Consider the following 13801-nt stretch of genomic DNA (forward strand, 5'->3'; position numbering starts at 1 on the left):
TTCTCAAACATTTTCCTTTGCAAAAAAACAAAACAAAAATTTAAAGACATTAACTGTCCTGGGAGTAGGCCCCTCTGATTAAAATGGGACTTTATTTTGAGTGCATGTGTTTAGGATTGCTCATTTATGCTACCGAGACACAAAAGTTACCAGTCATTATTGGTCTTAAGAAAAGTCTATCTTACACTGGCCACATTTTGGCATCTGAAAATCGTTTCCATCTGCAGTTTGTATTGTTTGGCAAGTTTTCAGCTAGCTGCTACAATACAACATCTGTAGCAATCCACACTCGTATCAGCACTAAATAGACTATTCCACTCAGAACAGAATATAATACACAAATCTTTCACCTCCCTTCAATCTCTTTGACCACAAGTATGCTGCTGAATTTCATCCCGAAAATAAATTATACTCTCGGTTAAGAACCTACAAAGTGACTCTGGAGCACATGATACATGCAGTGTTGTCAACAGGAAAAAAATCCCCAAACTCTGTTGTTCTGTCCCTTATATAAACAGCTGAACATTAAATCAGGACTTTTATTTTTTTTTAAAAAAAATGTTTACATCCCTATTATTTTGAAATTCATTTTGCTCATTCAGGAATACCAGAAGTTACAATGTGGCATACCTTTCTTTTATGGTGGGTTGTGGATGCATCCATCTCCTCTTCGCCTATATTATCAATCTGTGACGTTGGACTACAGTTCATTCTTTCCTCTTCCTGCCTTTGAAGTCTGTCTGCTACTGCTTGAATGGCTTCTGTCCATTCTTCCCTATCCAAAACAAGACATTTTTATTAATAAATAAATCTCATAAATATATAGACCAATAAAGGGGATGATCGAATATGTACACACACAGGCTATGATCCAGACAATTGGGCATGCAGCAGATCCCAATGTGAGCTATAGAAAATATATAAAAGCACAACCATTTCATGGCAAAGCAAATGCCTCCTTTAGCTTGAGGTACTTATCATTTGTCAGACATCAGTGAGTGGACTACATATACAAAGTTAAAGTACTAGTATCTTATACTATACTGGAAGGTTCATACTTACAGTACTTTCTCCAGTTACTACAGTACTCACTTTGCATTAAAGTATCAACTGACCATTCTAGATACCTGCTGCATTCTCCTCATCCACTTCTATTCCACATGTGGGAGTTTCCCATTAGCAACCCCTCCCCCACTGTCCACCCTTCCACAAATAGAAGAAGAAGAGTTGGTTTTTATATGCCGACTTTCTCTACCACTTAAGGGATAATCAAACCAGCTTACAATCACCTTCGCTTCCCTTCCCTACAACAGCCACCCTGTGAGGTGGGTGGGACTGAAAGAGCTGTGACTAGCCCAAGGTCACCCATCTAGCTTCACGTGTAGGAGTGGAGAAACCAACTCAGTTCACTAGATTAGCGTCTGCCGCTCATGTGGAAGAGTGGGGAATCAAACTGGTTCTCCAGATTAGAGTCCACCGCTTCAAACCACAGCTCTTAACCACCATGCTTGAGGGAAGCTACTTGATGTTCATGACCTTTTCTAAAATTGATAGCGCACTGTACAAGCAGTTCCACTTAGTATAACCCTGGTGCAAAATAAATGTCTTGATTAAAGAAACCTAATTGATTTCAATGGGATTTACCTCAAGTAATATATGGATCAAGGTGGAAGAATATTGACTGTATACCTAAATTTCTGAATGCAGTGGTTCAAATACCATTTGGACAGTAGTGAAAGAAAAGCTAAATCAATACTCAAATTTAATGACATCTGGTGTTTAACAGGACTTCAATAATTCCAAAGTGACAGAATTTACACCATGTACCAAATTTTATCATATAATGAATTACAATAAATCACAATATTATATCTCCTTATGTAGAAAGCATTAATGGTTAATTTTCACAACATAAATCATTACCTTCATAAGTAACTTTAATTATGCATTACATAAGCAACAAGATTCAAATATTTGGTGGCAGAACTGAAATGGTATTAGATATACAAGATGCTAGTTATAAATTAGGAATACCTTATGCAACCTTATCCACGTTTTCAAATAAAAGCACACAAAATCTGAAAAAAATCACATTTTTAAAGTCTTAATTAGAAGTCTTGAAAACAAGATGTAGTGAATCTTTTATTCATAGAACTTAATCTATGCGACAAGAATCCTCACTTGGCTTTATTTCTCACCGTTCTTCTGGTGTATCTACGTGAAAAGTCCTTTCTATCACAGTGGTCCACTGGAGACATCGGATAATAAATGTGTTTGGTTTTGGTCTCTCTGTTTTCATTAGCTGGCATTCTAGAAAAAAATATACTACATTTTTAATATGAAGACAGGAACTGACTTATTTTGATTAAATTCTAAATACTTATACATCATCACATTTACAGTTACACACACTCTCACACACACACACACACACACATATATATATATGTGTGTGTGAGTGTGTGTAACTGTAAATGTGATGATGTATAAGTATTTAGAATATATATATATACATTCTATTCAGTACAGTTTGGGACTTAAAGATGTATTCCTAAACTCAATCATGTGCACTTGTTCCACAGGATGGAAGCCTATGGACATAATATAAACATAATTTTATATTTTGTACCAAAAGATGTTATTGGAAGTAAACACTAGAATGAGAAGCTGAACTGGCATAAGTTGAGTGTATTTGGACCATCCTGTTGATTCATAAATATTACAGGAAAACAGAGACAGCACTTTTATCAAGGAACATACAGACATACTATCAAAAAATTACAATTGGCTCAAGTACCACAATGAAATACAAAATTTAATAAATGTATTAATTTAAACTCTCTCCATTTGCATATTTAAGATTTTTTAATCATGGTGAGAACTTATTTATGTAATAGTCACATTGCCCTAAAGTCATGCGCATATACACACACTCGCTACATGTCTGTACTTTTGCACAGTCACATACATGCAACATCACAGATGCATATATATTCTCTCAATCTGTCCTCCACAAAAGTAACTTGTCTTCTTCAGATGGCAGTGGCAGAGAGAAGAAGATGTTTTTCTCTCTGGTGGGAGCCGTGCCCCTCTCCCCAGAAGAAAATCCCCCCGCAAGCCGTTATTCTTTTAGTGGATGTAGCGTAGCGATGTGGCTGAATATAAACAGGAGAAGCCACACGAGAGTTACAGAGTCCCATGGAAAGATAAAAAAGGGGAATGGCTCATGGGTCTGAGGCTGAGCTTCACCACTGCAGCAATTATTGTAATTTGGATAGCTGTGATTTATAATTTATTAGAAAGTCCACCAAAGAAATAAATGATTATATAGCCACATGAAAGAAGAGAACCATATAATTCACAGAAATAATTAAACATTTGAAATACCTTTACATATGAAGGGGTTAGGACAACCTGCTTTGCAAGAAAAAGTTCTGCAGAAAAAGCTGACACTCCTTTAAAGTTATTTATTAGATATTTTATTTCTTTTTTACACCGAAGTCCGGATTGGGTGGGGGGAGCACACAGGGAGAAAAGTAGGCACTACGCCCATGTATCTCTGTACAGCAATGCCAGCACAATGCTCTACACACTGGCAGAAAAAGGACCAACCCAGAGGTGTGGCAGGAGTTAGTGGGATTCCTAAGCTGTGGCAGCCGAGGAATGCCCCCCAAAACTGGCAGAAATTTACAGCACTAACAAACACGGCGTAGCCTATAGGTACCCATACAACGGAAAAGGCAAAACACCCATCCTCCTCAAGTGCGACCCTGCCCAAAAGCCCCAGTGAAGCATGGGATGCCACCTATACCTGCAACCAATCCCCCCTCCCCATTGGTGGCCATACCTCCTGCCCTCCACCCAAGCACAGCCCCCTAAAGTACTACATAAACCCCAGCTAGGATGCCCCACAGTTGAGTGGGTAGGGTGCATGGCACAAGACACTGTCTCAGAGGTCTCTACCGTCCACACTTAGAGCACACCATGCTGCACTTCGGTGGTTGAAGAGGCACAGAGAGGGCACTTGGCATAACCTAGCCTAACACCAAAGGGGGACAGCAAAGTCCATGTTCTGAGACTAATGAGTCTCATTTCAGAACCCTAACAGGTACCCCATCTCAGGAGGCAAAACACAAAGGGGCAACCACACACTGACAATTAAGTAGAGGCTAGAATCCATCTGCCCCTACCCAGGAGTCTGCTCCTGCCTCCCCCATATCGCTCGCACAAGCCTGGGCACTGCCATGTCAATAGCAGCTCCCACATCATGGCTGGCGGTGTGTGCATATGAGGGAAACCTGAGTCAGGCCCACCCAGCACCATGTCCCTTGTCATGCAATGAGGCATTCTCCCAAGCAAGGGTACCTGGGAGAACTGACTGTGATGGGGGGGGGGCAGAAGTTCTGGCAGCCCCATACTGGGCTATCAGCCCACTGCTTTGCCAGAACGCCCCTCCCTGCAAGTAGATTGGTGTGCCTGGCAGCTGCCCCACTATGCCCTCTGGATCAGTGGGCCAAGCTACCATGGGACCCATTGCCTTGCAGAATCACAGTCCTACGCAGCTGCAAGAGCAGTGAATGGAGCAGTTGCAGCTGCAGAGCACTTCTTCATAGGCTCAGTAAGTGACATCTGGATGGCCACAGCATGCGCCTCAGGAGGGTTCCCTGGCAAATGGAGCCTCCATGGGTTGGAAGTGCACTCTCTGCTGGGGTCCCACATGCATGGCTGTGACCAGCATGGCATCTGTGCTGTTTAACATCACAGCACGTGTTTCTCTTTAGCAACTGTGGAGGTGGTAATACAACAGGGAGGCCCAGGAGCATGACCCGTGCAGTCCCTGCCACTCTGCTCAAAATCGTGTTGCAGCCCAGCTCCTGGAGTATCCTGCCTCATGCAGCTTTTCAACCAGCTAATCTGCCTCACTCAGATGCATGCTGTGCTAGGGAGGCAGCTCGCAAAGTACAGGCACCATACTGGCATGAGATAGCCAGTGTCCTAGAACAGATAACCATGAACACTGATTGAATCACCTTCAAGAAAGCACTCCCGTTTTTTACTCGGATTCAAACCAACCTTATAATTATGGAATAATTCTGTTTTACAGCAACAGAAAAAAATCCAAGCCCATTGTGTGACAGAAAGAAACCCTAGCCTGAAGGGGCACGGACAACAAAACTTGATTGAAGCTGTCACATGGAAACAAGCAAGGAGAGGTGGTCCTTAAAAAGCCCAAGAAATCCTTTGCCTTTGTTCCTTCTTAGTTTCAGAGGATGGCTCCGGGTCCATCATGAGATGCAGCCATGGCTTCAGGGAAAACTGGACCCAGTGAAAGAGACTCCAATGAAAACTGGAACTTTGCAACTTGTGGAAATACGAACTGCAAGAGTTTTAATCTCTATTTTATAGTTGCCTTTGAGTAAGATTTTCATAACAATTTCCTTGCCTCTTCAATCTCAATTCATTTTCAACACTGAATAAACACTTTCATTTTAACTGTAAATGGCTAGAAGGTTTTTTCATGTGCTCTGCACATGCTCAGGGTCAGCTCACCAAAGCCACTCTCGAGACAAAGAAAGGATTAATATTTGCCTGCTGTTTATCCTCTGTTGTCACTTTACAACTAGCAGCTAGCCATAATACTGGGTCCTGACTCCTGCATGAAATTTAAATATAAGAAACATATTGTATATAATTTTCTAAAATAACAAAAATATTAACTGAAATATTTAAGGAACATATCACGTACTCTCTGAGGTTTTATAACTGCCCTGTCCAATTTTAGAACAATAGGCTTTATGTTAATAGCAAATTCATACGAATTTTTTATTTGATAAGCAGCTAAATAATAAATGGGAAAAATTGATTTAAATTGATCTTCCTTTCCTGATGACTTAAATAAACTTGATTTAAATCCATCTATCCTCTTTAAAATGGGGCCTCATGGAAACTGGCTCCAGACATTAGAGTTAGTCAATGATTCTGTAGACAGCTACTATGCATTCAGTAGGTACACAGGCGCTCCAAGGAACGAGTAAGCTAGATATGCAGTTTCCGCCAGTGGTGTGTCTCATAAATGACGCTGACAAAGCAGCGGATTAGATAAAGGGTCCCTAAGGTGGCGCCCACCAACAACTTCCCTGGTCCCCACCAAATGTTTTTAGAAAGTAGACAGGGCCAGGAGGGGCTCTTTCCCAGCAGGGCTTCTGCTTGGCTACTGGAGAACTGATTGACTGTGCAGATTTTTAAAAACACTGTTTCAGTGGCAGCTGCCATGACAGTGTTGGTTTTATTCTCACTCCCTTTCCTCAATGCAGTTTTTTTTTTTTTTAATTATGCCTCTTCTCCCTTGGACTTGGGTGCGGGTGAGTGAGTGAGAGAACAATTTCCTTTCTCCCCTTTCCCCACCGTTAAACAGAGCTTCTGCCTGAAATGTTGAAGATTTACTGTCAGAGTTATGCATAACAGCAATGGTAAACAACCACATTGTTCAGTGATGAGTCTTCTGGGAATTACATGTACGTGTTTTAAGCTTTAACACAATCTAAGCATAATAAATACAACAAAGGATATTACATTTAGTATAACGGACATCATATTCATACAACTCACAATAATGCATACATTAGCTACTGTCATGTATCTCATAGTGTAAGACTAAAAACAGTAACTTCTGATGGTCTCTACAACATTCAAATATTAAACCTGTTGAATCTAAACAATTACCACAGACTTCATGCTGATCATTCAGACTTTTAAAAATAGGATATACAAGTGGGAAACTGTTTGGACTTGCGGGAGGTATCTCATTTCCCCCTCCCCCATTATATTTCCCTTTCCTGAAAGCCCCTATTAGCCTCTCCCCTTTCCCTGCTTCCTTTTTAAGGGTTGCCAGCTCCAGGTTGGGAAATTCCTGAAGACTTGGGGGTAGAGCCTTGGGGAGCAAGACGTGGGGAGGGAAACAACCTCAGCAAAGCAGCCATTTTCTCCAGGGAAGCTGATCTCTGTCAACACTTGTAATTCCGAGTGATCTTCAGCCCCCCACCTGGAGGTTGGTAACCCTACTTCCCATAGAGGAAAAGGCTGCTTTGGATGGTGGAATCTGTGGCATTAAACCCTTTTGAGGTCCTTCCCCTCCTCAAACCGCACTCTCCCCTTCTCCATCTACAGATATTTCCTAACCTGGAGTTGGTAACCCCATCTCCTTCCCACCCAATAACCAACCTACCTTTATCTCCCCCTCTTGTCTTAAGCTTTCCCTCTCCCCCATCTGGAAGCTCTAACTAGGAAAACTGTGGTCCTGTTTTGTGGTGTCAGCCCCGTGAAGGCCCGTGGGGGGGGGATTTTCCCCCGAACTCCGGATCTCGCCCGAATTTCAGGGATCCGAAGCGGGGGAGTTCAGACTTCGGCACGGCCCAAATTTAAAAGGGCTGAATTTTGCCGAAGCCGAACTTTCCCGAATTTTTTTTTCAACAGCCCTAGATATCAATAATATAACAGGAAGGGGATAGGGAGGCCAGCAGATGACATTCTCTGCTGTCCTCAACCGTAGGCTTGGCGGAATAGTTCTCTCTTGCAGGTCCTGCGGAACTCTTTAAGGTCCCACGGGGCCCTGATGTCACCATCTAAAATCTAATAAAGAAATAAAAAAAGAAAAAGCAGGGGCAGCAGCAGCACCCACTTTGACCCCACACACACACACACACTTCCAGGAGTCAGAGAGTGGGAGGGTAAACAAGGCCAGCAGGCAGCTTACACTAAGACAGTTGGGGGGAGCAGCTGTTGCAGCACCCACCCACCCACACATCCATCTGTCATTTTCCTCACTCCTTAGCATTTGGGGGTAGCAGCAGCTCCCGTGGCAAGCCAGGCAGTGGCAAGCCACTTCACGCCTCCCAGGCAGTAGCAAGCCACCTCAGCTTGCCCTGAGAACCCTACGGGGTCACCGTAAGTCGACTGCGACTTGATGGCACTTTCCACTTCCGGTATTGGAATGGTGTCAACCAAATGCACTATAATCAAAATCAGCAATTTTAAAAGAAAAGCTAGTTTGGGATAGAGATGATAACATTTCTGGAAATTTTGAAACCATGGGGAAAAAATGGAAATATGGGGGGGGGGGGATTGAAAGATATGCAATACTTACTGTCCTATCAAATCTAAAGTAAGTTTACTGCTTTAATAACATAAAATGCATAATTTATTAAATACTTAGCCTACAAAATCGCAGTATTTGACATATTTATAGATTTTAAAATTTACAAATGCCTTTTAAAAATTTATAAATGCATTTATACAAGCCATAACATCCTCCTTTCCACACTTATTTATAATTATTATTTATAATACTTCAGATGATGCATGATACAATGATTAGAGGTTGAATCATTGCTAATATTTTCAAACAAATATACCATTGATGTAATAAAATTTCTAAGTTTGTAACAATTTTAAGAATCCACTAAAATTTTATTGATTCTCCCCTATTTGAAATAATAGTCAAGAAAATGTTTATTTGCTCAATTAAAAACATTTGATATAAATTTATTATTAAAAGAGCAATCAATGTCCTATCATATCCTAACATACACAGACTTTTGAAAAGTTGGTAAATAAAAATCTAAATGGCTCATTACTAAGTTATAGTGTTCTATTAGCATTAGAAAATCTCTGTTTCTCACTGAACACTATTGGTACCTACAGTAAAGAAGCTTCAGGCAAAATTAAAAGGCGCAGTAAAAAGTTTAACATAAAATTCCCTTTTGCTGTTGAAAAGATGACATAATATTCTCACGTTTTGAGATTCCTACTCAAATCTACAAATATATCAGTAAGAAAACTGTAATCATTAGTAACCTGTGACTGACTTCTGTTTGTACAGAATCAGGATCAAGATTTCCTTTTCTTTTTCTTTTTTGACAAACCTAATAAGAATTTTTCCCAGTCTCCCACCCGCATCTAGTTTGTCATCAACAGTTGTGATGGATGAATTTCAATTTTGCACTTCCCAAGCATAGCATTACAGGAAATGGTATAGAGCATTATAACACCACTGCTCATTTTGCTGAATGTATGTTAATGTTTCCATTCAACATACAATTAATACAGAAAGTATATAAATGGTGTAATCCTAACTCTAGTCTATGAATTTCTTATGATGGCAACTAAGCTGCTACAAGTAGTGTAACATCAGCACAACTGCAACACTGACGTATAACCATGGTGCCACTAAAGAAATGGGTGCTGGGGCACGCCAGGGGTAGAGAGAAGCTCAGTTTGTATTTATTTATTAGAAAATGTGCATGCCACCTCTCCAGAGACCTGCCGCATAAAGGACAGTAAAGTAGGCACCAGGTGAGCCTCAAGACAGAGGGCATTCCGAAGCATCTCTAGCCTGTGCGCCACCCCCAGCGCCTGTGTAAAGTTATGTCAGAATAAACCCTGGTATAAACACTCTTACTGAATATATTTGGAATGGGGGGGGGACTCTGGTTTTTTATGAGAATTCCCTTTCCCAAAGCAAGCTATGCAGGTACCTTAGGGGCGCCAACCTCCAGGTACTAGCAGGAGATCTCCTGCTATTACAACTGATCTCCAGCCAATAGAGATCAGTTCACCTGGAGAAAATGGCTGCTTTGGCAATTGGACTCTATAGCATTGACGTCCCTCCCCTCCTCATACCCTGCATTCCTCAGGCTCCACCCCCAAAACTTCCCACCAGTGGCAAAGATGGACCTGGCAACCCTAAGGTGCCTGGGTGTTATGGCTTGAGTGGCCATGTATCATTTCCTTTATGTCCTTCTATCAAAAGGGTATGTGTTTGTAGGAGGGGATTAAAACCCCTATGTGCAGAATTCCTAGAAATGTGATAGATACAGGGCTGCTACTGGGTATACCACAGTCCTCCATATCATGAAGGGGGCTGTGTTACTTTGTTCCTTCACTAGTTTCTATGCTCTATGTGGGTTTGGGAGGCAAGTGACATCAGGGGGATGTGCTATCATCAAAGTGCAATGATTGGCTCCTTCCATATATAAATGTATGGGAGCATTTTTGGCATGCCATTCTGAGATTGACGGGTATGGGCAGTGGTATTGCAGACTCCAGTGTAGGTGCTATGTTCTCAGCTTTTTGGACCTGGGTCTGCTTGGGCTGTGACAGAATAAGATATTGACTAGCTACACTAGTGCTGCATCATTTTAGGACTGCATTGTTAAAAGAGTTTTGTTATTTTATTTACTTAGAAATTAAGAATGGATTAAGCTGGTGATTCCATTCAGAATATTCAAGCCAAAACTGGGTCACAAGCAAATGAACACTATAATAATCCCTTTTCCGCATTTGCAGTTATACAAAAACAAATGTATTTTAAAAGCTGACACTCAATTAAAAAAATGGTAGAACTCTATACTGTGCCCGAAAAAGATGACCAAGTCAATAAAAATAGGCAGACCCAGCTTGACAGCTATCTACAACTTGGAAGTATAGATTTTATTTAAGTCTTGGATTCCAGCCAGTATGGGGGGGGGAATTATGCTGAGTTTCTGAACCACTGACATTATTTCTATAATGCAAAAATAATGTAACATACTAGAGTACAACATTCTTCGTCCAAAATGCCTGGTATAACGAAAAATATTAGTTATAGTATCATCTTGCCATGAAATTACATTGCTTTCTAAATTACATAGTTATGTTAAAGTCTCCTGAACAACTCTTAACTACAAGCTGTATTTCAAAACATTTTGTTTATCTTACACCATTCTGAACCACAGATGACAAAGTTTGCTTGAAGCTGTAATTACTCTGTAAAGCTGGGAAGCCAATTAGACGGCCTAAAACCTGCCAGTTTGGAAGAAAAAAAACCCAAAAACATATCATCTGTTCAGAATTTATTAAAAGTTTAAAGTTTGAATTGTTAAATGTTTAACCACTTAACCTCCAGCTTAGTTCGTCTTTAAAACTATCCATTAAGGATAGTTCAGGTTCCACATCAATAACATTTCTCAAAATGATTAATAATTTTATTTGTTTATTTATTGTCCCCCTTTCTTGCTGAGATTCAAGGAGGTTTACACAGTTTGAAATTGAAGTCAAATAGAATGAGACATCCAATAATCAATGCAATGGTTCTAAGATTACAGAAAACAGAAACAATGCAAAAACTTATCAAATACAATATGTCATAAACTGTGCAAAAAGTAGAAAACTGTACAAAAGTAGAAAACAATGCAGTAAGAGCAAAATAATATACACTAAGCAATGCTATCATGTTCTGTTTATGCCCTCAGTTCCACTACAGTATAGCCTTCCCCCTTTGTAGAAATGCCCTCCTGAACAATTCTGTTTTACACAGTTTTAAAGTAACAACACATACAATATGATGCTCTGCTAGGGCCAGAACTTTACATTGAAGTAAATATTCAGCTTCCACCAAAAAAAGGCAACTGAATGGTTAATGCCCTTCTCCCCATCTTTAAAGTCTGTGACAATTTATCCCTGTCCTGATGCTATACCCCCCTTAATTCTGTTTCTGTGGTCTGCATAAAAATGTAAAGGTTCTATGTATGTATCTGCGTGTTTTTCCCTGCAGGACAAATAGTCTACAGGGGTGGTAATTCTGAATGAGAAAATTACACAGGGTACAGGAGCTACCCTTCACCCTGTAATCAGAATCTAAGTTCTCCACAACTACAATTTAAAGATTAGGATCAGCTAGGATCTGTTCAGCATCTTCCTATTCGCATCATCATGCTTGTTTGGCCCTTAAGGTCCAAAACTGGTGTCTGGAGATCTCCCAAAGAAGAAAAAATGGAAGGGTGACAGAGACTTAACAAGAAAGTAACTTTATTGACCTAACCAAGATACAAAATGGAAAGGGGGGGGACATGCCAGTAGCCTAGGACAAAGACTGAACTGGCAACAGTACAACAGCAATTTATGTGTGGCAGCCCAATAGAAACCATTCATTTTGCATGATCCCATTGTACCCAGTGATACGGCAAACTGGGGGTAAAGGGAAGATGACAGGGAAAGGCACTGGCAAACCACCCTGTAAACAAAAGTCTGCCTAGCAAAAGTCGGGATGTGACGTCACCCCATGGGTCAGGAATGACCTGGTACTTGCACAGGGGACCTTTGCCTTTATTGTACAAAAGTTCCTCCCATGGGGCTAGTCCAGAGACAGAGAGTCCTCAGTAAACCCAAACAGGAGAGATAGGTGAGGAGTTGCCCAAAATGGGACCAAAAGGTAGACTGGAATAAGCAGGAAAGGATTTTGAAATAAAAGGGAAAGAAACCTATAGCCAGGTGAGGAAGCCTGATTGGCTTTAAGGCTAGCTAGCGAGATCAAGTGGGAATGGCACTGAGTGTGGCTGAGACTTCAGCCTGGCGAAGAACTCCTTGGTGCCTCTAAACTTCGCCTTACTCTTAGCTGCCTCTGTCTCCTCATCGTTGTGGAGATCTAAAGCTGCCATAACCTCAGTAATCAGGGAGAGATATTCTTCCCCCAAGAACAAACGGGTCTGTTAATCTCGACCCCCTACATCCCCCCCTGTGGAGTCTTCTCCTGAAGAGAATTTCCCTTCTTCACTGTCGCCAGCAGATGGGGATAGGGAACAAGCTCTGCCAGTAAGTGGTAACGTGGCCTTTTTAGCCGCCTTGGTGGGCCAGGCATGGCTGGAGCCCCTGGAGCACTCTCCGGCTTCAGATCCCGGTTGTACAGAAGCCATGGTAATTGGGGCGCAGCTCTGGAACCCATAACACTCCCGCAGGAAGGGCCACCAAACTGGGCAAATTCAGAGCCTGTCTCATCAACTCGATCATGCTTCGATTGCCCCCCCCCCCGCCGTGGTAAAAGGTAGAGAAGAGGCTTCAACGTTACCAAACGATGTTCCTGTAGCCTGATCCTCACTGGGGCCGACATTACAGGAGTCTGATTCAACGTCACCAAACGACGTTCCTGTAGCCTGATCCCTGCTGGGGCCGACATTACAGGAGTCCAATTCAACTGATCCCCACTGGGGCCGACATTACAGGAGTCCGATTCACCCTCATAAACTCTGAGGGCCGAACGGGGGGTTGTGGCGGCCATTTTGTTTTGGCAGGCTCTTTTCGCGCCATCCAGATCGCTTGCCGGCTGCAAGCTCTGCTTGAGAGCGGCCGCTTCTGAATCCGGCTGCTTGGGCTTTTTCTCCCCTTTGCGGCTTTGCTGTGCCGTCTGCATTGTTTGTCGGGAGGACAGAAGACTGTCCACTCCCTCCTCGTCCCCTGAAACGAGCTCTTCAGAAGCTCTTTTTCAGACATGTTCCCTCCGGACAGACGGGGGGAGGGGGGGCGAAGAACAGGATGGGGGTGACAGGGGAGACTTGTGGAGCACAAAGAAAGGGGTAGGGCACCACAAAAGGCACAGTAATAGATTAAAATTCACAAAGAATGAAACAAGGAAAAGTAAAAGGGAAAGTAAAAAGGGAACAAGAGAAGAAGCTTTGGAGCTAATTCCTAAACCTGCTTCTCCCACTGAGGCAGGAGGAGAACTGGATATCAGAGGCGGTCCTAGCCCAGGGGACAGGAAGTAAAGTTTTAGATCCTACCTCTCCCTGAGCATAGGAAGGTAAACACCCGCTGCTGAAGATGTCCTCCGAGCTCAGTGGGAGAAAAAACATTTCTCCTGTCTTGACAAGCAGGGTCCAGTGATTTCAGCATCCAGTGGTTGTGGAAGAAGGGTGGGAATCCTGTGATTTCAGTACTGAAATAAAGTTCAGGACAGGAACCAACTATAAAAATGGGAGGGTTTGGCATGCCT

At 42.0% G+C, this 13801-nt stretch overlaps 1 protein-coding gene across 4 annotated transcripts in view; it reads right to left on the minus strand.

Annotated features, from left to right (window-relative positions):
* Window positions 1–13801, minus strand: part of AKT3 (AKT serine/threonine kinase 3) — a 156903-nt gene that overhangs the window by 67485 nt on the left and 75617 nt on the right. For all 4 annotated transcript variants that reach the window (XR_008933403.1, XM_056852358.1, XM_056852357.1 and 1 more), the window contains exons 3-4: window positions 2199–2310; window positions 631–775 (exon numbers count right to left, since the gene is read on the minus strand). Coding sequence is in view for 3 of the 4 variants with exons in the window: in XM_056852358.1 (XP_056708336.1) it covers window positions 631–775; window positions 2199–2310 (257 nt within the window). In the remaining variant the exon portion in view is untranslated. The remainder of the gene's footprint in view (window positions 1–630; window positions 776–2198; window positions 2311–13801) is intronic.

This window comes from Euleptes europaea, chromosome 7 (assembly GCF_029931775.1).
Source record: "Euleptes europaea isolate rEulEur1 chromosome 7, rEulEur1.hap1, whole genome shotgun sequence".
In the NCBI taxonomy this organism is placed as follows: domain Eukaryota; kingdom Metazoa; phylum Chordata; class Lepidosauria; order Squamata; family Sphaerodactylidae; genus Euleptes; species Euleptes europaea.